The 23887-nt window shown below is 43.9% G+C and overlaps 1 protein-coding gene across 3 annotated transcripts in view; it reads left to right on the top strand.

Moving 5' to 3' along the window:
- Positions 1-23887, top strand: part of PCNT (pericentrin) — a 117700-nt gene that overhangs the window by 54333 nt on the left and 39480 nt on the right. For 2 of the 3 annotated variants that reach the window (XM_077272405.1, XM_077272403.1), the window contains 17 exons: positions 3649-3800; positions 5754-5923; positions 6445-6659; positions 6771-6933; positions 7301-7507; positions 8363-8592; positions 8770-8883; positions 13056-13292; positions 14049-14219; positions 14388-14540; positions 14619-14756; positions 16828-17730; positions 20240-20410; positions 20781-21212; positions 21299-21395; positions 22143-22255; positions 22684-22881. In XM_077272405.1, coding sequence (XP_077128520.1) covers positions 3649-3800; positions 5754-5923; positions 6445-6659; positions 6771-6933; positions 7301-7507; positions 8363-8592; positions 8770-8883; positions 13056-13292; positions 14049-14219; positions 14388-14540; positions 14619-14756; positions 16828-17730; positions 20240-20410; positions 20781-21212; positions 21299-21395; positions 22143-22255; positions 22684-22881 — 3864 coding nt within the window. The remainder of the gene's footprint in view (positions 1-3648; positions 3801-5753; positions 5924-6444; positions 6660-6770; positions 6934-7300; positions 7508-8362; positions 8593-8769; positions 8884-13055; positions 13293-14048; positions 14220-14387; positions 14541-14618; positions 14757-16827; positions 17731-20239; positions 20411-20780; positions 21213-21298; positions 21396-22142; positions 22256-22683; positions 22882-23887) is intronic. The other variant, XM_077272404.1, reaches the window with a different exon arrangement.

Genomic DNA, 23887 nt, shown 5'->3' with positions numbered 1-23887 from the left:
GCAAGTCAATCAGGCTTTCAAAAGGTAGTCTCTAAGCTCCTTCCTCATCCAGAGCCTTCTTCTGGTCTAATGGTTATTAGGGATACCAATGCCCGTCTTCTTCTCCCGATTATTTCTCTGGGGATCCGAACAGTACGGCTAATCCTACAGCAGGTCCACTGCCCTTAGGCGGGTCAACCATCCGTCTTCAATTTGGATAATGCCACGGCTGTGCCATACGTCAATCATCTCGCAGGTACCCACAGTCAAGCGCCATGGCCGAGGTACCTCGCACTCTCTGATGGGCCGAGATCTATCATTCGGTGATCTCAACTGTACATGTCCCTGGAGTAGAGCACAGGGTGGCTGACATATTCAGCCGTCAGGGTTTTCTCCTCATGTGAGTGGGAACTTCACTCGGAAGTCTTCCTTCACATCTGCCTTCACTGGAGTACTCCAGATGTAGGTCGGATGGCGTCCAAGCTGAACGCCTATGTACTCCAGTTCATGGTTTGGCTTCAAGATCCAAGTCCATCGCAGTGCATGCTCCGTTTCTTCCACGGTACCAATTTCCATAACTCCTCTTCCACTACGTCTTGAGATCTTTTTGGAAGCAGAAAAGGCCCCCAGTGATCCCGGGAGACCCGCACTGACCATGTCAGGTTTTCTCGCTTGCGGTACTAGTATTTCTCCGTCTTATTTCGTCAAAACTGGAAATATGGACCTTCTCGCAGGGAGCCTTCACCTGTAGTTCTTCCCTACCGCGTACCATTAGATCTGGGGGACCTTAATGGTCCTGGGGATCTTACAGTAGACTCCTTTTTCGATCCAGAAAGACTTTACTATCAGGGAACGTCACTCCCCTTTTTTCTCTGCGTTCTTGTCATCCTGATGAGTCTTCAGAGCTTGCCACTCTGTTCCTTTCAGTCTTTTTTCCTTATTACCATCAATGCATCGTTGCCCTCAAGCCATCCCCTTCCCTCGTTGCTAAGGTGGTTTTGTATTCCCACTGTTGCAGGGGCATCGTCCTCTCATCTCTTTCGGCTCCAGTCCACACAACGGAATGGGTTCTCCATAATCTGGAAGAAGTGAGTGCTCCAAGTGGGTACGTATCGAGGACGGCGTCCTTCCGAAGGTTGGACACTTTGCTTGGGCTTCTCGATGGTAAGTAGGCTTCCCGACGGTCACAGGAAGGGTTTAGCCGTGTTCATCGGCCACGTTAGCCTGGTGGATTCTTTTCACCATCCTGGAGTCCTTCCGTGCTAGATGTCAGCCTATCTCCCTGTCTCAGGGCTCTAGGCACCAGGTGTCGGCAAGCACGACCGCAAGCTTGCGAATTCCTCCAGTCCGCATGCATTCTTGAAGCAATATAATTCACACACTTCCACAGATGTGAGTCTGGGCAGGCGGACTTTGCAGGCCGCCTTGGCGCACTTGTAAGTAGCGGTTACACGGCCTGATCTGATGTTGTCCCCACCCAGGGACTGCTTTGGGACGTCCCATGGTCTGTGTCCCCCAATGAGGCGAAGGAGAAATAGGGATTTTTGTGTACTCACCGTAAAATCCTTTTCTCCGAGCCATTCATTGGGGGACACAGCTCCCTCCCTATTATTAGTTGTATTTGTTTTTATCATTTGATATGTTATACTCTCATATATAATGTGACATGCTATACGCTTATATGTTGTTATTGATCTCCTACTGCTTTTGCACCGAACTGGTTAGCTGGGAGCCAGCAGAGGGGTGTATACTTCAGGGGAGGAGCTAACTTTCTTTGTAATACTTAGTGTCAGCCTCCTGGTGGCAGCAGCATACACCCATGGTCTGTGTCCCCCAATGAATGGCTCGGAGAAAAGGATTTTACGGTGAGTACACAAAAATCCCTATTTTTATTTAAACATTCCAAAAATTCCTGTGAAGCACCAGAAGGGATAATAAACTTCTTGAATGTGGTTTTGAGCACCTTGAGGGGTGCAGTTTTTAGAATGGTGTCACACTTGGGTATTTTCTATCATATAGACCCCTCAAAATGACTTCAAATGAGATGTGGTCCCTAAAAAAAAAAATGGTGTTGTAAAAATGAGAAATTGCTGGTCAACTTTTAACCCTTAACTCCCTAACAAGAGAAAATTTTGGTTCCAAAATTGTGCTGATGTAAAGTAGACATGTGGGAAATGTTACTTATTAAGTATTTTGTGTGACATATCTCTGTGATTTAAGGGCATAAAAATTCAAAGTTGGAAAATTGCAAAATTTTAAAAATTTTCGCCAAATTTCCATTTTTTTTTTGCAAATAAACGCAGGTAATATCAAAGAAATTTTACCACTATCATGAAGTAGAATATGTCACGAGAAAACAATGTCAGATTCTGGCGATTCGCCAAGACCCGTTGAAGCGTTCCAGAGTTATAACCTCATAAAGGGACAGTGGTCAGAATTGTAAAAATTGGCCCGGTCATTAATGTGCAAACCACCCTCGGGGCTTAAGGGGTTAAGTAGTTCGCTTTCTGATGACCTGTGCAATCCTGACTCGATAACCCCGCAGACGTGCTTTTTTGTGAAATGTTATACTTTTTTTTTTTTTTTTTTTTTTCATGAAATACTATATTTGAGTTAATTTCTGCCAATCCTAACCTGTCTCTCATTGAAATTGGTTAGGTTTTAACTCTGTTAAACAGTAATGTGCGTTTATTGGACTCTGTAGCCTGTTACCACTTGCTTATCTACACTTCACATTTCCACTGGTACATTTCACTGTTGCAGCTGTATGAGATGAGTTTTTTGGTTCATATTTGTTTTTTCCCATATGACCTTTTTTTTGGCTGGGGTCATGATCGGTTTTGGCTAGATACTCCTCCATTGAAACCTGCTACTTTACTATGGAACATGTGAATATTGACTCCAGCGTGAAGGTTCTGCCTCATTAATGTCCTCACGGTCCCATCCCACCATATATGCCATGTGATTTTTTTTTTTTTTTTTTTGCTTCTATTGAAAAGAAAAACCAATTTTGGATCGAGTGCTGTAATCTGATGAGCGGAAATAGTCAGATATTTATTCTTCAGTACAAAAGCGCAGCAGATGTATCTCATTGTGAATGTAACTCTTTGCACCTGCCACATGGTTTGCATCATGTCCTGTCTGGAGTTTTCTTTCCCCAAGTCTTCTATATTGGGACCTGTTTTATTCTGGAGGAGCTCGGCTTAGGAGACCCTTCTGATGTGTGCCTGTTTGTGTTTTTTTTTTTTTCACCTAATGCTGCCATCATGTAATGCCTGAAACTCTTATGTTTAAAGGTGTCAGACTGTTAAATTATTCACTTTACATGTAAAAGGAATCTCTGGGCAGGGAGGTGTCTGCGTCTTGTGTTTTGGTTTCTTGAGCTTCCAAGCTGTTGTCTCGGTGACTGGTCGAGAAGTGAAGCTGCATTCACCAGCGAGCAGTGCCGGCTGACTGCTTTCTGCCAGCTTTAAGTTTGCAAAAACTTGTTAGCACGTAACATTTTAGCCCCAATAACTTTCTAGAACCTGCAATAGAGAATGGAAAGCAATAACTACTTGTGGACCACTTTTATTAGATGGTCTTGAAGAGCAACTTTAATGCAAGGGGTAACATGTTTGGGTCATGATCAGTTTTCTGTCCATTTTCTCTATGATCCGTAATGTTCAGCTGCAGGATAAAGTCTCCTCTTTAACGAAGGACATGGATGCGTCTCAATCCCAAATGGATGTTCTCGTGCAGAGGAGAGAGCGGGAAAACCAGGAAGGAGAGCACTTGGTGGCAATGCTGCAATCTGATGTGCATGCCGCACAGCAGGAGCGGTGAGTACACGGCTGGGTTACTTCGTCTCCAAGGTTAAGGTTTATTAGCAATTGGCCTTTGTTGGTATTTATACAAATTCAGATATTTTCTGTTTAAAGGGGATTATGTGGCAATGTTCAGAGCCCCTCGATTCTGTGTTGGAAATGAACAATGACGTTACATCTGCCGAGACGCGTGCATTCTAAGAAACATTTGTATTATGACTGATAGACCTGCCGAGACGCATGCATGATCGACAGGTATTCTGCACGTGACCCACACCTGCTGATCGTGCATGAATCTCGCCCATTGTATGGGTCATAACGTCATGGTCGCCATTTCCCTCCGTTACTGAAGTGATGGGTTCTAGACATCGTAGAATAATCTAATTTAAGCAAAGTTAAAAGAAATGTTTTCGATAATCATGAAAATCGGATCTTGGCTTATATTCTTCTAGAGGCTTTGAAAAAAAGACAAGATTGCATTCTGGTGGTTGATGTGGACAATAATAAATTAGATTCTATATGTATCGGTGTATGTTTATGGTTATTGAGAAAATGAAAATATTCTAGCTGTATAGAGATAATGGTGATTGTTCAGGTTGACACTTGCTGTGTAGCAGCTCCAAGACTGGGACGGAAGACTGAGTAGTAAGTCAAATTTAGTTTAATGTTAAACTAAGAACCTAATGTTCAGTTTTGTAATTGTTTTGCCTAGTGCATTAGATCAGTGTATGACTTCAGGATGTGTTTTTTTTTTTTTTCTTTTACAGTTGTGGGAAATTTTAGTTTTAATTTTTCTATAGACAGCCTCAGAAGTGCAGCTTGTCACATAGGCCGAGAGATTAATCGGTCTCCCTACTCTGAAGAGAGGTTTTCACATGGACTCACATTTTGAAACCGTTTTAACCCCATTAAAGGGCCACTGTCACCCCCTCCAGCCGTTATAAACTAAAAGAGCCACCTTGTGCAGCAGTAATGCTGCAGTCTAACAAGGTGGCTCTTTTAGTTTTTGCTTCAGCTATTCCCTCAATAAAGCGTTTTAAAATTTGCCCTAAATACCTGTCTTTGTACCTGGAGGCGGTCCGAAGCCTCCTCTGTAAAGCTCCCAACTGCCGTCACTCATCTCTTCTGGGGATGTGGTCGGCGCCCCCTTCGCGCTGTTTTTCTTAAATCCGGCTCCTGCGCTGTGCGTGCCTGCCTGGGGCAGGCGCAGTCTTCATTGTCCGTCATAGCTCGGATGCAGGGTGCCTGACTGCGCCTGTGCGGGCAGTGCGGCCACCCTGTTGCTGAATCCCCGCCCCGCACTGTTATTCATTATGCACAGTGCGGGGCTGGGGTTCCTGGACATGCGCACTGCGCTGTTCAGACGCTCCCCCGGTCCCCCGCCTTCCAGCCCGGAATATACAGGTATCCTTGCAGGCGTTTGGAACAGCCGCAAATAACAACGCTGGAAGGCGGGGGACCGTCTGAACAGCGCAGTGCGCATGTCCAGGAACCCCAGCCCCGCACTGTGCATAATGAATAACACAGTGCGGGGCGGGGATTCAGCAACAGGGTGGCCGCACTGCCCGCACAGGCGCAGTCAGGCACCCTGCATCTGACCTATGACGGACAATGAAGACTGCGCCTGTCCCAGGCAGGCATGCACAGCGCAGGCGCCGGATTGAAGAAAAACAGCGCGAAGGGGGCGGCGACCATAGCCCCAGAAGAGAAGAGTGACGGCAGTTGGGAGCTTCACAGAGGAGGCTTCGGACCGCCTCCAGGTACAAAGACAGGTATTTAGGGCAAATTTTAAAACGCTTTATTGAGGGAATAACTAAAGCAAAAACTAAAAGAGCCACCTTGTTAGACTGCAGCATTACTGCTGCACAAGGTGGCTCTTTTAGTTTATAACGGCTGGAGGGGGTGACAGTGGCCCTTTAAATGCGTTTGTCGATGTTGTCAGTAACCATTTCATTGTGTGCCTACTAGGAGGAAGCTGCAAGATTCCTGCCAGCGTCTTCTTAAGATTTTTGCTGATGTCCTTAAAAGCACTCTGGTGACTGAGGATTTAATTAGTAAAAAGATTGGTCTCTGCTTGGACAACAGCCTGTCTCAAACCGATGATGAAAGAACAATGGACAACTTGGCAAAATCATTAGGTAGCCTTCTCATCTGTTCATGTTTTAACTTGAGTTGCAATTTTCCCAGGAAGATACCGTAATCAGGTCTGGGAAGAGTAGCTCCAACTCTGGAGGACGTCTAGCTTTCACTACCCCTTTTTTTTTTTTTTTAACTAATTTGAATTGGCAAATTTTTAAGGGGGGTTTTGTCTTCTGTAATGTCTGGCTCCATTACTAGACTATACGTAAAGGGGTTCTCACAAGGCCACTGTCAATAAGCCCAGTTAGTGTGTTTAGAAGCCATGGGGCTGGCTGTATAATGCTATGTTTTGTGGGACAAAATCCCAGCTTTCTGTATTAGCCATAATATGGTGTAAGGAGGGAATATTGTTTCTAGCATTCAGTAACTTGTGTAAATGTATTATGTACCCAATGTAGTTTACTTTTTTTTTACAGCTGTTTACACTATTTTTGCAGCACAATAAATGTGCTACTTCTTACTAGACCACTATTCTTCTGCTAATGAGAAACAATTCAGTGTGAAATCTATTACATTCTAGATAAAAACCGCCTGAGCCCTGATTGTGAGACTATGACGGAGCACAGTCTGATGTCTTCTGATGAGGGCTATGACCTCTCCGAATATCTGTGTGACAGTGTGCTCGGTAGTTTGGAAGTCGGTCTGGAGAACGAGGAGAAGATCGTTCGCATGGGCCACCGTTTACGTGCCGCCGTAGAGAGACTTCTGGACATGGTTACCGATTCTGCTCTTCAGGTAGGAAGCCGCTTCTTTATGGAAGTAATGTAGAAGTAGAGTTTTGTAAAAGATTTTATAGAGGGAACAGTTACCATTATTTTGATATGGTACCATTAAAATATATTCCAGTTAGAACAGACCCGCGAAATGCAGAAATGTTTTGAGGACGAATTTAAAAGCGGGAACCAGGACATGGCCCAAGTGGTGATTCAGAATCAGGAGCTGCTGAAACAGTTGGCAAAGGAGACGGAGGAAAAAAACGAACTGCAGTTGGAGCTGCATAAATCCCAAGGTATGGAGCCCCGATACACGTCAGCTAGCAATCAGCCAATAACTCATACGCAGAATGTTCAGCTTTGACAAGCGCCGTATGTGACTCCTCTGACGGCAGCGAAACTACTAGAGAAAAAAGTATCGGTCACTGAAATTCATCAGAGCAGATCATTCGCTCCCCCAAGAAAATGTCTGAGTCAGGAGACCTCCATACACATTCGATTTTTGGCTCATTCCACTGATATTGTTGAGTTTTGCTGACTATTTGAGGTGTTCTGAGAAATATTATGATAAAATTGAGCGCTAACAGAGTTGTTGTTTTCTTGAACACTTTTCCTCAATGTACTAATGAAACGGAGATAACTTTATCTTATTGTATGACACAGGACTTGTTGATGGTTTTGCTCTTGAGAAGGCTACATTAGAAGAGGCTCTGGTGTCAAAGGAAGGTTCAGAGCACCGACTCGCAGTTGAACTAGAAAAATCCCGTGAGCAGGTGAAGATCCTTACACAAGAACCCTGCGTATCTGGAAAAGAAAAGGAAGTGCTGCAGAGACTGCAGGAAGTCTTGTCTGACAGTGACATTGACGCTGGTGAGAGGAGAGTCTTAGTATACAAAGTATTTGGCATTGAAAGAAACTGTAACTGCTCCTGCTAGCCAACTTGTGAATAGTAATTAAGGGTCGTCTACTACTCGGACAGCCCCTTCTTAAAGGGAACCTGTGAGCAGGTTTGTGCACAGTAGCCTAGGCACTTTCAGCTCGGCACTGATATACTGATTATAATGTTATTTTGGTTGATGAAATCTGTCTTGTGGTTGTTGTTTAATCTTTATTTTCAGTTTTGAGCTAATGATATGCTCGTGCTCCGGGGTGATCTGTGGGGGGTCTACATGTGGTGCTCTGATTAGGTATTCATAATGCAGACTGCTTGAAAGGTCACTGATCCCTCATTGACCTGCCCCCTATTTTACATACTCTCCTCCTGTACTGGTGCCTTTCCTGCAAATGTTGGCGCCAGGTCTCCCGAGGCTCGTCTGACAGTGTCATGTGAGCCCTGCAGCCAATCGGCGGTTGTTAATGGGCTGCAGTGCTCACACCTCCCGCTGATGTGAAAGGTTGTCCAAAGAAAATGCATGCACAGCAGCTAACTAGCAGCACTTGATGTCACATGAGCCTCGGGAGACTCGGCGTTGGTGCAGTAGGGGAGTATAGGCTGTTTTTGTGGGGGGTGTTAAAGTTTGAAAAATCCCCCTTTTAAAGTGGAAAAAAAACTTCTATGTTATCTCTCATCATTTAACAGATGTATGAATGAGTGATGGGGTAGAATGGACACAGTGCATTTAAAATCATATTAAAGATGTGTAATGTGCAAGGAAGGAGACTATGGCTGCAGTGACTTCCCCTGCATCCTTGATGAGATGTAATTTGTTTTTTCATATTTTTCAGAGCTCCTGAAAGAAACCGAACGGTTGTTGAAAGAAGAGCTAGAGTTGCACTGTCAAGCAAAGCAGGACCGCTCCAACTTGATTTCCCAAATGAAAATGTTGGAAATGGAAGTGGAGGAGCAAATGTCTCGTAACCAGGAGCTGATGAGAAAAACCAATATAATGACTGACCTACAACAGCAAATCCAGTCTCTAGAGAAACAACTGAAGAGTCAAAGGCAGTTCATGGATGTAAGCGATACCCCCATAATCCTTATGTCCTCTGATGATGGACACCATGCAGCTAATTGTCAGACCCGTAGATTGCTGGAAAATACCATTTACTGGCTAAACTGTAATGTATATCAATAATGACAGAATTCTGCTATACCTGCTGATCTGATACTTGCATGTTGTATTTCCTTTTAGGAGCAAGCCATGGAGCGAGAGCACGAGAGAGACGAGTTCCAGCAAGAGATTCAGAAGCTGGAGGAGCAGCTGAAGCAGGCAGTGAAGAGTCACGGAGACACCAAATCACATGGAGTGAGTAACAGGAGCTCAAGTGTTTATAGCATGTGATGCAACAGTAACTGACCATATTGCATGGTTTGGTTGTTTTTTTTGTTTTGGTATTAAAAAAAAAGTCTGGTAAAGGCTCAGCTACAAGGGCATTACCAAGATTTGGTGCAATTTATTGTGTACAAACTTGGGTTATGTAGAATTATACTTTGTTGAGGTCACACCTTTATGAAGACTAACCTTTTTATATTAAAAAGAATAAAGATCAGAAGAGACTTTAACCCTCTCCCCAACATTTGCAGTAAACGTACATCATGATCGGGTAGGACTTCCTGACTGATGCAGTACATGTACGTCATGTCAGTCATGCGACCACGGCAAATAATCGCGCCGTGATCGCATGATTGTCTGTCCAGCTTTAGAGCAGTGCTTAAAGGCTAGACCGCAGCATTGGTCGGACCCTTTGGCAACAAGCTGTGATCAAAAGAAAACTAAATATCTGAATGGCTGCAAATATTAGTTTGTAGTGAAATTGCTAAAGTCCTTGTTTTTGCAATCACCATCCAACAATATCCATCTATGGGGATGGGGATAATAGAGTTGTGTGTAATAAACTCTCCTTCATTCATGACTTCTTCCTTTCTAACTCTCTTAATCTCCTGGCTCTTACTGAAACCTGGATCCAGCAGTCAGACACCACCGCTGCTGCTGCTCTCTCATTTGGTGGACTACACTTTTCTCATACCCCAAGATCAGACAACAGAGCAGGTGGAGGCGTTGGTCTGCTCCTTTCACCCAAATGTACCTTCCAAGTTATCCCCCAAGTACCCTCACTTGTATTCCCTTCCTTTGAGGTCCATGCTGTCAGATTCTACGTCCCCTTCTCCATGCGAGTGGCGGTGGTGTATCGTCCTCCTGGCCCCTCTCACCAGTTCCTGGATCATTTTGCCACCTGGCTTCCACACTTTCTCTCTTATGACACCCCCACCCTCATCATGGGTGATTTCAATATCCCAATTGCTTCTCCCCTCTCCCCATCTGCTTCTCACCTTTTATCTCTAACCTCCTCTTTCGGCCTCTCGCAGCATACTAACTCTCCAACACATGATGATGGAAACTCCCTTGATTTGGTCTTCTCCCGGCTTTGCTCACTGGATGATTTCACAAACTCCCCTCTCCCGCTCTCTGACCACAACCTTCTTTCATTCTCTATCAAGAACTGCCATCCCGCTCAGGTCATCCCCACTTTCCACACTTATAGAAACATACAGGCCATTAACACCCAGAAACTTATGAAGAACTTGCAGTCTTCATTGGCCCCAATCTCCTCCATCTCTTGTCCTGATTCTGCTCTGAAGCATTACAATGAAACCCTGCAAAGTGCCCTGGAAGAAGCTGCACCTCCTATACATAGAACAACTTGGCACAGACGGCGACAACCGTGGCACACGCTGCAAACACGTTTCCTGCAGCGGTGCTCCAGGTGCGCCGAACGTCTGTGGAGAAAATCTAATCTGCCCGAAGATTTCATCCATTATAAGTTCATGTTAAAAACATACAACACTGCCCTTCACCTCTCCAAACAAACCTATTTCAACACCCTCATCACCTCGCTGTCCAATAACCCTAAACGTCTCTTTGACACTTTCCGGTCCCTACTCAACCCAAGAGAGCAGGCCCCAACCACAGATCTCCACGCTGACGATCTGGCCAATTACTTCAAAGAAAAAATTGACCACATTCGACAGGAAATCATTTCCCAATCTCTTCATACCAAGCACTGTCCTCCCTCCCCCACTGCATCTAGTTCACTCTCTGACTTTGAACCAGTTACAGAAGAAGAAGTAAGCAGGCTCCTTGCATCTTCTCGCCCGACCACTTGCACCAGCGACCCCATTCCGTCGCATCTCCTCCAGTCCCTTTCCCCAGCTGTCACCTCTCACCTAACAAAAATATTCAACCTTTCCCTCACTTCCGGTATTTTTCCCTCCTCATTTAAGCATGCCATCATACATCCACTACTTAAAAAGCCCTCCCTCGATCAAAATTGTGCCGCTAATTATAGACCTGTCTCTAATCTTCCCTTCATCTCTAAACTCCTGGAACGCCTGGTCCACTCCCGTCTTACCCGCTATCTCTCAGATAATTCTCTTCTCGACCCTCTTCAATCTGGTTTCCGCTCTTTATACTCTACTGAAACTGCCCTCACTAAAGTCTCTAATGACCTACTAACAGCTAAATCTAATGGTCACTATTCCATGCTAATTCTCTTGGATCTCTCCGCAGCATTCGACACTGTGGATCATCAGCTCCTCCTCACTATGCTCCGCTCCATCGGCCTCAAGGACACCGTTCTCTCTTGGTTCTCCTCCTATCTCTCTGGCCGATCCTTCACTGTTTGTTTTGCTGGTTCCTCCTCCTCTCACCTTCCCCTTACTGTTGGGGTTCCTCAAGGATCAGTCCTAGGCCCCCTCCTCTTCTCTTTGTATACTGCCCCTATTGGACAAACAATCAGTAGATTTGGTTTCCAGTACCATCTCTATGCTGACGACACCCAATTATATACCTCTTCTCCTGTTATCACGCCGACCTTTTTAGAAAACACCAGTGATTGTCTTACCGCTGTCTCTAACATCATGTCCTCCCTCTATCTGAAACTGAACCTGTCAAAAACTGAACTCCTCGTGTTCTCTCCCTCTACAAACCTACCTTTGCCCGACATTGCCATCTCTGTGTGCGGTTCCACCATTACTCCAAAGCAACATGCCCGCTGCCTTGGAGTCATCCTTGATTCCGAGCTTTCATTCACCCCCCACATCCGATCACTGGCTCGCTCTTCTTATCTGCATCTCAAAAACATTTCCAGAATTCGCCCTTTTCTTACTTTCGACTCTGCAAAAACTCTTACTGTCTCACTTATTCATTCTCGTCTGGACTATTGTAACTCTCTACTAATCGGCCTCCCTCTTACCAGACTCTCCCCGCTCCAATCTGTCCTGAATGCTGCTGCCAGGATCATATTCCTCGCCAACCGTTACACCGATGCCTCTACCTTGTGCCAGTCATTACACTGGCTACCCATCCAATCCAGAATCCAGTACAAAACTACTACCCTCATCCACAAAGCACTCCATGGCTCAGCACCACCCTACATCTCCTCTCTGGTCTCAGTCTACCAACCTACCCGTGCCCTCCGCTCCGCTAATGACGTCAGGTTAGCATCCTCAATAATCAGAACCTCCCACTCCCGTCTCCAAGACTTTACACGTGCGGCGCCGATTCTTTGGAATGCACTACCTAGGTTAATACAATTAATCCCCAATCCCCACAGTTTTAAGCGTGCACTAAAAACTCATTTGTTCAGATTGGCCTACCGCCTCAACGCATTAACCTAATTATCCCTGTGTGGCCTATTAATAAAAAACAACAACATAATCACGTTCCTCCATCATGTTCTCATACACTTTATGCAGTTAATAGCCTCTGTGTCTGTACTGTTACATACTTAGGCAGTTAACTGGTTCATGCAGCTTTACATGAACACCCGAGCCTTACACTATGGCTGGTCCAAATAACTAAAGCAATTGTCACCATCCACCTCTTGTGTCTCCCCTTTTCCTCATAGATTGTAAGCTTGCGAGCAGGGCCCTCATTCCTCCTGGTATCTGTTTTGAACTGTGATTTCTGTTATGCTGTAATGTCTGTTGTCTGTACAAGTCCCCTCTATAAGTTGTAAAGCGCTGCGGAATATGTTGGCGCTATATAAATAAAATTATTATTATTATTATGGGGATAATCTTATAAGAGGTTGCTGTTCATTTTTTCTTATCTTTTTTTATTTTGTACTTTGTTTTGTGGCTTTTTTCTGATGCTGGTTACACAATCTAGTCACTTAAATGTTAATATAGTGTTTGTTTTTCTCTCCTCATTTTGTACTGTGCTACAGGTCCATGACTGTGGTGCTCAGGTATGATTGGTCATGTCGACATCGAAAATTCTTGCTTAATGACTAATTGTTCCATATGTTCTCCCATGCACCCAGTAATTTCCTGCATGATTGCGCTCAGTAGTAGATACACGTCTGTGTTTGCTTTACCATGACAGTCCTGCATGGCATTCCCTGTTTTTTAATTGCTTTAGTTTAGTTCTTTGCGCTGTTCCTAAATGAATAGATCTGCAACCAATGTCTTCTACAGATTGAAAGTTTGGAGGCTCGCGTGAAAGAGAAGGCGGACGACTGCAAACTTCTGCTTCAAGGAAGAGAACATTTGGAGGAACAGATTACAGAGAGGAATGAAGAAATAGATAAGATGATGATCCGAATACAAGAGCTGGAGCAGGCTGTCCTGAGTAATGCTGATGCAGCCAAGAAGTGTAGCCATCTGGAAGCAGAATTGCAAAAAATGCAGAAGATGGAGAAGGAAATTATGCAGGTAAGGCAGTGTTCACACTTTCCCCACCTGATGTCTGCGTTTTCCATCTGAAATAAAATCTGCAATCTATGAATTAACCCACATGAATAATAGTTGTATCATAAACGGGCGAGGACCACTCCCCTGCCTCAAGGTTTCCTGCTTAAAATCGTTCCCATCTTGAGAGTATTTTTAATAAAGCGTGAACTAGGGTAAAGTTGCTTGTTTTTGCAATTTTACCCATTTAAGATGTAGACCAACCCCTTTTAAGAACTTCCTAGTACATGATGGTGGGGGTGTTCATATTTTGCAATATGTCTTCCACACTTCTGGGACCATGGAAGGAAGAACTAATGTCTTTAGGCTCTTTTGTAACTGTTACCTGATGAGTAGGAGTAGAAGGATGCTGCTGCTGCAGACGCTCTGCTTTAGTGTGAGTCTTCTGGTTGTTGGGTAATGGGAGCAGAAGGAGTCAATATGTAACTGGTCAGAGCGTAGTCTGAGCCCAAGTAACGCACTCAGGATTCAGAAGTCTGCAATCTTGGCAGATTTTTAGCAGCAGCCTGGAAAACTCCTTTAATATTTGGTGCATAAATGACTCTTATAACTTATCCATCCTTCAGACTCATACCACTTTCTAAAAGTATGACTGGTGACAAACCTGTTTCTACTGATAATGGAGAAGGAATAGTCTGATGATATTTATTTATTTTTTTTTAAATGTTTGCTTTTTGGCTATGGAACTACTTTAATGAGTCATTTCTCTTCACCATTAAGGACAAGGAAGCGTTAGAACAGCAGCAGTTTAGTAATGTTCTGCAGATCTCTGCCCTCCAAACCAAGCTTGATGAAGCCCGCCATAGAGTACCTGTGGAAGGAGATCCTAACCCTTTCCTAAAACAAGAGCTTCAGGCAGAGCGGGAGGCCCTGCAAAGAAAGGAGAAGGAGGTACTTTTTCTCATTTTAAGGGAAACCTGAAAATTGGGGTTGAATAAAACTAGGCTTTTTGTGGTTCTACTTTGCATACCTCTTAACCCTGTTAGACATGACTGGTCTTCTGGGAAACTATTCCAAACCATTGGCTTTTCCTTATTGCCACGTGTACTTTCTATTCAGGCTGAGAGTTTGGTTGAGCAGCTAGAACAATTTAGAGAAGAACTGATGAATAAAACGGAGGAAGTCTTCCAACTGAACATGCAGCTTGACGTCCAGCGCAAACAGTATGAGCGAGCGGTGCAGCAAGCCCAGGAGGAGTATTTGCGGTTAAAGGCGAGTCTATAGTTAGCAGTACAAATGACGTATTATGTTTGCTGTTTTTAGGTGTAACCATCTTTATTTTTGTATTAGGATGAAGTGTGTACCATGCACTCCAGAAAATGTGAAGATGGTGCTAGCTCTACCTTGCAACTTCCGCAGGCGCTGCTTCAGGAGAAGAATCAAGAAATTGACCACTTGAATGAGCAGATCTTACGATTGCAACAAGAGGCGAGTGCCACATTGTATACCAGCAGCTTGTTTATAACATTGTATGTTTGTTTTGGAAGCTTTAGTGTTAACTTAAAGGTCTCTCTATCGAGATTAGTGTTTCAGACGTTAGTCTCGATGAGTGCGCTGGAGTTTGACATGCCAAATTAATTTAAAGGAGTCGTGTCTTTATAAATAATTTAAAATTGCTAAGTGCTTGTAAAAACAATCAAATTTGCAGTTAAAAATTTTATTAGACATCCTCGCCTTTCCCAAGATTTTTTATCTTGTTTAAAGTGAACCTGTCACCTCATTTTTAGCTGTTAACCTGGTCCCAGTGTGGAGTTGGTGAAGCAATGTGCACCACGAACATGTTTTTGTCAAAGAAAATCTCCAAGTATTAGGATTACAAAAAAACCAAACATTATATCATCAGAGGATTCCCTCACATACCTTTTCTGTCAGTCATAAGGGTGGTGACTTTTTCTATTCAGTTACCGGTTCCCATTAGTGGACATGGTCTTTGTCGCCAGCAACCGCTGTCGTCTGACAGTGTGACCGGGCATGTGCAGTGCTTACAAGCTCTTTTCAATAAAGCACTGAATTGCTGGAGAGCATGATCCAGCCACCCTTAGTTTCCCTGCGCTCCTCCGATGCTGCTGTATCATCGGAGAATGCGAAGTTTGGATTGGCGATGTAACTATGGCACTAGTTCTTACTGTCAATCTTCAGGAAGGCACGGGAAGCTGCATGGCAGGGGAGCTTTGTGCTCCAGTAGAGGACCCATGAGAATAACCTTTTTTTTTTCTTTTTAAGCTTAAAATAATACATTTGTTGCTTCTTTCAACAACTGTGTGCCAATGGAAAACATGGATTCCAGTGGTGGAGTGGGTTACATTTGGTTTTTTTTTTTGGTTTGTTTATTGTATTTTTTTTTTTTTTTAAGGGTACTTTAAGGATGAAATTTATTTGGCTATGCTTACCCAGTCCCCCGTTCTGCTAATCTGCCCTCATTTTTCAAAAAGTAGTAAAAATGGTGTAAAAACTGGTGTTGACTGAATGTTCCTCCATCTTGTGCAATGCTTCTAGTGTATCCTACATCTGATGTTTCAATTATTTTCCATTAAAAGAAATGCCCAATACTGGACAACCCCCTTATTAACTCTTAATGACCTCCAGTATGTCTTTTTTTTTTCCTTTAATTTATTGCCTTTTATTCTACAATGCTGCAAAATAAGCAGTCCACCAGCCTCCTCCTTTATTGCATGCACTCCATTTCCAAGCTAGCTGTGCCCTTAATCATTTCCATTAAAGCTTCGCCATTTTCTCCTGCTTAACTACTTAAAGCGAAATCTGTCAGCAGATTGTTTCTATGTAATCTGAAGACAGCAGGAGATGGCGGCTGAGACACAGAATTCAGGGTTGTCACTTGTCACTTGCGTGCGGTCTACTGACCGTGAAGGATTTATCACGAAGAGATTAACATTGCTGGACTCGTCCAGCAACGCCCCATCCTGTGATAGGCAGCTCACTGTCTATGCACTTTGTACATACAGAGCCTTGTGTGGGCGAGGTTAGCTTTCTCAGCTCTGCTTCATTCTAAATCTAAAAGCTCTGATTGTGTCCAGTAACCTAATTGATACATCGTTAGATTTGGCTTCTCTTTGCTTACATTACACTGCTCTCAGAGGAGGTAGCAAAACCATGCTGACAGATTTCATTTTATTCCAAGGCCAGGATGTCAACATAAATCAACCACCACTTCTATAAATGTCCAATATCCCTTTCGGGTGTCCCAGGTACAGCAGAATGTCATACACATACAGTGATGCCTTCTCTTCGCCTCTTCTATGCATTTAATCCTTTAATAGCATTTTGTATTAGTACTTCCATCAGCTCGTTTGGGCATGTGTGTGTTCCCTATATTGAATATTGAAGCTCTCTGATGTGTGGCCATTGACAGACTTTGTCTCCCAGATTTGTGCTCCACAGCTGTATCCGTTTAATAAACTTTCAGTAATGTTTCATTGCCATTGTGGTGTATCATGCTAGGCTTCAAGAAAGTAAAAATCGCATTTCTTCCCAAATTCAGGCAACATGTTCTGAATCTGCAGAAATGGAGGAATTAAGATCACTTGTTGAGCTTCTTCGCAGCGACCTAGACCGATTACGCAAGGACAAGGAAGAAGAAATCGAGCAGCTTCATGAAGTGATTGAAAAATTGCAAAAAGAGCTTGAACAGTTGGATCCAAACAGGCATGAAATCAGTGACAGTCAAGAAAGTCTGGATCAGCTGGGCTTTGGAGAAGTGGAAAACTTACAGCGGGAACTGAGAAAAGGAGCTAAAAAATTACAAGGAGGAGAAGGGCGAGAGGACACTGAACACACACATGGGACTGAACCGGAATCTTTACAACAAGAACTGGAAGAGAAAGTTGCTCTTCACATCACTGAAATTGAGGTCCTGGAAAGAAATTTGCTCAATGTCCAGCAGTCCTGCAGGCAACATGAGCAATCTCTAGAGACTCTGCAAGTGCAACATAGGAATCTGCAGGAGGAGAACGAGCTTCTCTGGAGTCGTTTTTCAGAGCGAGAAGAACACATTTCCAGCCTCTCCTCTCAGCTGCAAGAACTGCAGGATAGGTTGCGGGAAAAGGATGGTTTCCTTATGGACAAAGAACTATTAGTTCAGACCATGCAAGAGCAAAATGCAGCCGATCAAACAGAATATGAGAATCAACTGGCTCATAGTGCACGATCTCTAGAAGCCACCAAAGTGGACCTGCAAAAACTGCAAGAAGAGACTATTTCCCTTAAAAATGTCATCTCAAAATGTTCCAGTGAACAAAAAGAGAGAGAGGAGGAGAACAGGCGAGAAATACAGTATCTGAAGCAGCTTCACAGCGATTGGGAAGAGAAGACGAAGATCCTCACTGAAGAGGTACAGACACAAACTGAGGATGAATTCATGGAGTTGAATGCAGTGCCTCAATTGGTGAGCCATTGTTTCTTTTTCTTCCTTAGGGTACCGTCACACAGTGCCATTTTCATCGCTACGACGGCACGATTCGTGACGTTCTAGCGATATCGTTATGACTGACACGCTACTGCGATCAGACATCACGCTGAGAATCGTACGTCGTAGCAGATCGTTTGGAACTTTCTTTCGTCGCTTGATCACCCGCTGACATCGCTGGATCGTTGTGTGTGACACCGATCCAGCGATGTGTTCGCTTGTAACCAGGGTAAACATCGGGTAACTAAGCGCAGGGCCGCGCTTAGTAACCCGATGTTTACCCTGGTTACCAGCGTAAACGTAAAAAAAACAAACAGTACATACTCACATTCCGGTGTCTGTCCCCCGGCGTCTCAGCTTCTCTGCACTGTGAGCGCCTGCCGGCCGGAAAGCGAGCACAGCGGTGACGTCACCGCTCTGCTTTCCGGCCGCTGTGCTTACACAGTGCAGAGAAGCAGAACACCGGGGGACAGACACCGGAATGTGAGTATGTACTGTTTGTTTTTTTTACGTTTACGCTGGTAACCAGGGTAAACATCGGGTTACTAAGCGCGGCCCTGCGCTTAGTAACCCGATGTTTACCCTGGTTACCCGGGGACTTCGGCATCGCTCCAGCGCCGTGATTGCAAAGTGTGACCGCAGTCTACGACGCTGGAGCGATAATCATACGACGCTGCGACGTCACAGATCGTGCCGTCGTAGCGATGAAAATTGCACTCTGTGACGGTACCCTTATTCTCTTTCCTTCAATGGACTATTGTTGTGCTCCTACTCCAATACATCTGATTGTATTTCTAATGCTCGAGTCATGAGTAGTGTGCGAATCGATTCACAGGATCCATTTGTGCAGCCATGTCATTTAAAGGGGTTATTCGGGACTTTTTTTTGCTTTTGGGGCTAAGAACTAACAAGCAAGTAGTTTCTTACTTCCTGCCTGTTTTCCCGAGCGGCAATTTTTGCCAGCTGAAAGCAGACACAGACTGCACCTGCCGGCGATTCTGCAGTTGATATAATGTCGACAGAGCAGAGTCTTCTCTTCCACTCTGCTCTGTTGATGAGGTGTCTCTGCCGATGTCTTGCTGATTGACAGCTGGCTCCCTGCTGGCAAACTGCGAGTAGTTGGCTGTCAATCAGCATGATGAGTGTAGTAACCCTGTGTCAACAGAGCAGAACGGAAGAGGAAAAGCTGCTCTGAGAGATGAAATGAAGCTGGGGAATTGCTGGCAAAGACGGTCCCATGCAAAACAGGCAGATAGTCGGCAACTACCTGCCTGCTATTTCTTAGCCCCATACACAAAAAAATAATACATTTAGGATAACCCCTTTAATATATGATGGGAGCCCCAAGAACGTCCTTGTACCTCTTGGCATCCGCGGCTCTTTTGATTAGCTGGTCTGGTACGTAGTCACATGTGCATATGACTTTATCATGATGACTGTCGTTGCAAAGCTGGCTAATCAAGAGTCACAGATGCTGAGAGGTAGGAGATGGCTCCCTTCCAGTGGTCATAGATTACTGATTGTGCTGATGGACCGAGTTCTCCAAATCTATTTGCACCAACTCTAGTCAGGAGTAACTATTCAGGTAGCATCAGTGGATGACTGTACTCATTAGCAGTAGTGATGAGCGAGTATACTTGTTGCTCGGGTTTTCCTGAGCACGCTCGGGTGGTCTCCGAGTATTTATGACTGCTCAGAGATTGTTTTCATCGCCGCAGCTGAATGATTTACAGCTATTAGCCAGCTTGATTACATGTGGGGATTCCCTAGCAACCAGGCAACCCCCACATGTAAGGCTGGGTAATAGCTGTAAATCATTCAGCTGCTGCGATGAAAACTAAATCTCCGAACACTAACAAATACTCAGAGATCACCCGAGCGTGCTCAGGAAAACCCGAGCAACTAGTACACTCGCTCATCACTAATGAGCAGCTATGAAGCTCTTGGTTCTACGGTCATACCGGATATTGCAGCTGTAGAATACAGTCATCTCTATGCACCCAAAGGAAACCCTAATCCAGTGTGTCCCAACTCCAGTCCTCAAGAGCCGCCAACAGGTCATGTTTTCAGGCTTTCCTTGGTGTTCCCCAGGTGATAATTGTATCTCTTACACAGGCAATAATTCCACCACCTGTGCAATACCAAGGAAATCCTGAAAACATGGCCTGTTGGTGGCTCTTGAGGATGAGTTGGGGAACACTGCCCTATGCAGTACAGCAATCCAACAAGCCATTCTGAAGTATCCACGTCTCGATTTCATGCACAAATGGATCAATTGATAAAAACGGTTTGTGTTAATATTGCAACGATTGCATTTTGATTTGACGTTAATGAATGTCATTTTCATGAAGTTTTTAAATGGCTTTTTTTTTTTCCCTTTGTGGTCATGTCTGAAAAGAAAACAAATCTACGAAATGCTATTCCGTCACAAGATTTCAAAGTCCACTTTAATGCAGAAATGTCTTCTGTTGTGTCATTAAACCATCAGGTTTCTCTTAAGAAGCAGTTGCAAACTGCAGAGAATTTGGCAAGTTTGAGAGAAGCCGATCTTCATGGTGCTCAGACTCAGCTTGCCAATATGAAGCAGGAACTAGAAGAATTATATGCAGAGTGTGAGCGAAGAGAAGCAAAAGCCCAAGATGTTTTTCAGCAGCTTCAGGTGCAAACTTAAAATGATAATGATTTACAATGTAGTGAGGTCTCCTGAGGTTCTTAGTACTTTCAAGTTACAGTGGCCCTGGAAAGACATTATATGTTTAAAACTGGATCTATTGCACATGCGATTGGCTAGATGAGCCAACCAATCGGCTTGAGCGTTTCGGTGGTAAGACGCCAGTAAGTGCATGCACTAGTTGGGTGTTCAGTACTATTCTGCTACTTATTTGTGCCCACACTTTAGTTAACTGTTTTTGCTCGGTAGAGACCAGGTCTTCTGATTGCCTTTCCTATTCTATAACGTATTGCCATTATCTTTTATACAATTACTAATTTTTTTTTTCTTATCTCCCTTTTTTAAAATTTTTAAACAGAAACGAGAGATTTGTGTGGCAGAGTTGCAGACACATTCCCAGAAACTTGGTACTCAGGTTAAGAAATTGCAAGATGCTCTAGTGAGCCAAGAAGCCATGATTGTCCTGATGTCAGGAGCTTTACCAGAAGAGAACTTTGATCTGAAGCATAACCCTGACCCGTCAAGACCAGGAAAAGCGACAAGCTTCTCGGAGAGCCTCACAGACTCGAGCACTTGGGACTCCCCCGAAATGGTTCGAAAACAAGAGGAAGCCGTTCACAGCTTGGGGGCATTCACACCCTTCTCTGAACTGAGTATTGCCCCAAGTGTGGAACTTACGAGATCGAAATCTACTTGTATCAAAAGACCTGAACATTGTGATCTTTTAGGATCCAGCACTCCATCTTTATCGGAAAGCAATTTCTCAGCACAGAGGGCCAGTCCAGTAAGTGTATGTATATAGCTTGTGTATTCATGGTCTTCTTTTAGTAGCTGCAATGTCCAACCAAATAATGTATAACTGAATGTTTTTTTCAGCTAAGAGGTGAAGGACACACAGATTGTGGCTCTTGTGATGATGACCTGAGAAGCTCCAGGGACGATCGGATGGATTCTGAAAAGTCTGATGAACTGGGTAATTTAAACCCTAAATCTACCAAAACCATGGGCAGTACAAAATGGGGTCCTGCTCCTTCCTTGCAATTATATTCAGTATGTTTTACTGTGAAATACTACAGAACCCAGGGTTGGCAAAAAAAAGTAACGGAGAAGACTAGTCGGCGTGTGGGGACCCCCTGACTTTTCTATACGCCGTTCAGCTTGTTTGACAGATCTCCCACCTGTGTGTATGTAGAGACCTGGGCAGGGGGACTAGTTTCCATAGCGGACCCTATTGAAAGTATGTTTTCGATGATTCCTACAATGAATGTTAATATGAATCAGTTTTTATTTGGTTTGCAATAACTTAAATGTGTTTTTATTTGTTTTTATTTAGTTTTAATGGTTTCTAAAAGCAAAATTTAACTGTGACCCCATCTTGATATCTTTCACAATAAAAAATGGTCTAATTGAAAATACGTTTTCTCTGAAACGCAACAGTGAAGAGTTATCTTCATTTTAATTTTTATTCAATAAATAACTAGTACACATGGAAATCAGCAACTTTGTAATATCTTACTAGTAACTAAAGGTGGACAGGCCTTCTGTTGCAAGTTCTCCTGAATCGACCGTTCCTGTTCTCTGTGGAACTTTGAGCACCGACTGTCATCTCTTATCTCAGTAACATGGGAAAATCTGTATTCACTGAGGACAGATTTTACCTGTCAATTGAGAATTCTGAAAATGAATAGTCTGGCAATACTGAAAATGGGTTTGTTTGTAGATTACAGATCTGAACTTGGCACCAAGTCCGAACTAAATTATATGGAGAACCTGGATGATATTAAACAAAAGATGGACTCTCTGGGCACCACTGGGCTATCTCCACAATTGCAGGTAAACCTTCATTTAAAGCTGTTCTTTATGCATGTCTAAATGGTTGTCACCTTTCAGAAAAGTTTTTTCCTATAAGCTGTTAGTACTGTACAAAAGAAAATCCAAAAAACCCAAATATTTAACTTAACGGACCCTCCCCGGGTTCAGTGCTGAGACTCTACTGCTGCTTCCGGTGCTGACATCATGTCAACATCGCTGCAGACAACTCAACTCTGTAGTTCTGAGCGGATCGCTTGCAGTTTACACGGGCAGTCGCTGAACTCTGTAGTTTGCAGTGCTGTCTGTCATTTCATTGTTTTTTTTTTGTTGTTGTTTTTTGTAGCTCCGCCTGCAGTAAAATCTTCTGTGAAAGTGGACAACCCCTTAATGCTTTTAAAATGGTTTTATGTTCTGACGTAACTGCACTGCAAATTTTTGTATCTGTGCAGAGAATGTTGAATATGGTGCATGAGGAAAGCTGCAAAATCCTTGAGTTGTCTGAACGTCCCCTGGTTAAGTCCACCACCCCAGACAGTTCTGTCCTTGCAATCAAGATAGATACTTGGCAAAACGAGAAGCAAAGTTTGCAAGAAACCATCCAGTCCCTGAGTTCAGCATTAGCCCAGACTGCTGACAAAGGAGACAAGGTACAGGCTTTTGTAACGTTACCGAAAACTTTGAAAGTCGCATATTGTATGTTAGTTCTACTATATATATATATATATATATATATATATATATATATATATATATATATATATATATATATATATATATATATATATATATATATATATATTGTAATAAAATTGTAATATTTATCTTTAGCCTTAAATTGCCCCATTGTTCATATTAATCTGCCATAGTAAAATCATTGGGCCCGATTTTGTGTTTTGTATCAACAAAGTTTACAAAGGGAATGCATTCGTAAATATAACTTGTTTTCTCCTACGCCTCATTGGGGGACACAGGACCATGGGTGTATGCTTGCTGCCACTAGGAGGACACTAAGTAGACAGAAAGATTAACTCCTCCTCTGTAGTATACACCCCATCACTGGATACAATTTCAACCAGTTCTTGCTTAGTGTCTTAGGAGGCACTTGGGTCTTTTTTCCAGACCCCAACTTTATTTATTTTGATTTTTCATTTTGAATTTTCTGTAAATTTTTAATTTTTTATTTAACGGAGTGAAGGGGGCGACGGGTCCTTTTTTTCATAAGGTCCGCTCTCCCCCGAACCAACAACAGGCGAGCACGGCGAGTATACCTCCCCGTCCCTCTCCTGCGACGTATGGCGCACAAAAGGTTTGCGCCAGGGCAACGGTTCCTATACGGTCCCGCTTTCCCCCAATCCCCTCCAGGACCCTGCTTTACAGCAATGTAAGAAGAATGCAGTCCGGAGGGGATATTGTGCCGCAGTCCCCTCTGCTCATGGATTGAGTGCACATCACTGCAGCGTGATGCATCAGGGGCCTCTCCATCCCCATCCTGGGTGCATGGATTGAGTGCACATCTTCACAGAGGTGTCCGCTGTGAGAACCGGGACAAGGGGCTGTAAGTACCTTCAGGGGACCCCCCCTGCTCCTTCTTAGCGGTAGCGTTGCGGTCCGGGTCCCCAGGGAGAGGCACCGCCGACCGGGGGTCGGTGGTGC

This window comes from Ranitomeya variabilis, chromosome 7 (genome assembly GCF_051348905.1).
Source record: "Ranitomeya variabilis isolate aRanVar5 chromosome 7, aRanVar5.hap1, whole genome shotgun sequence".
NCBI classification, from domain to species: Eukaryota; Metazoa; Chordata; class Amphibia; order Anura; family Dendrobatidae; genus Ranitomeya; species Ranitomeya variabilis.
The sequence above is the reverse complement of the archived record's forward strand: the minus strand, read 5'-3'. Positions and strand labels throughout refer to the sequence as shown.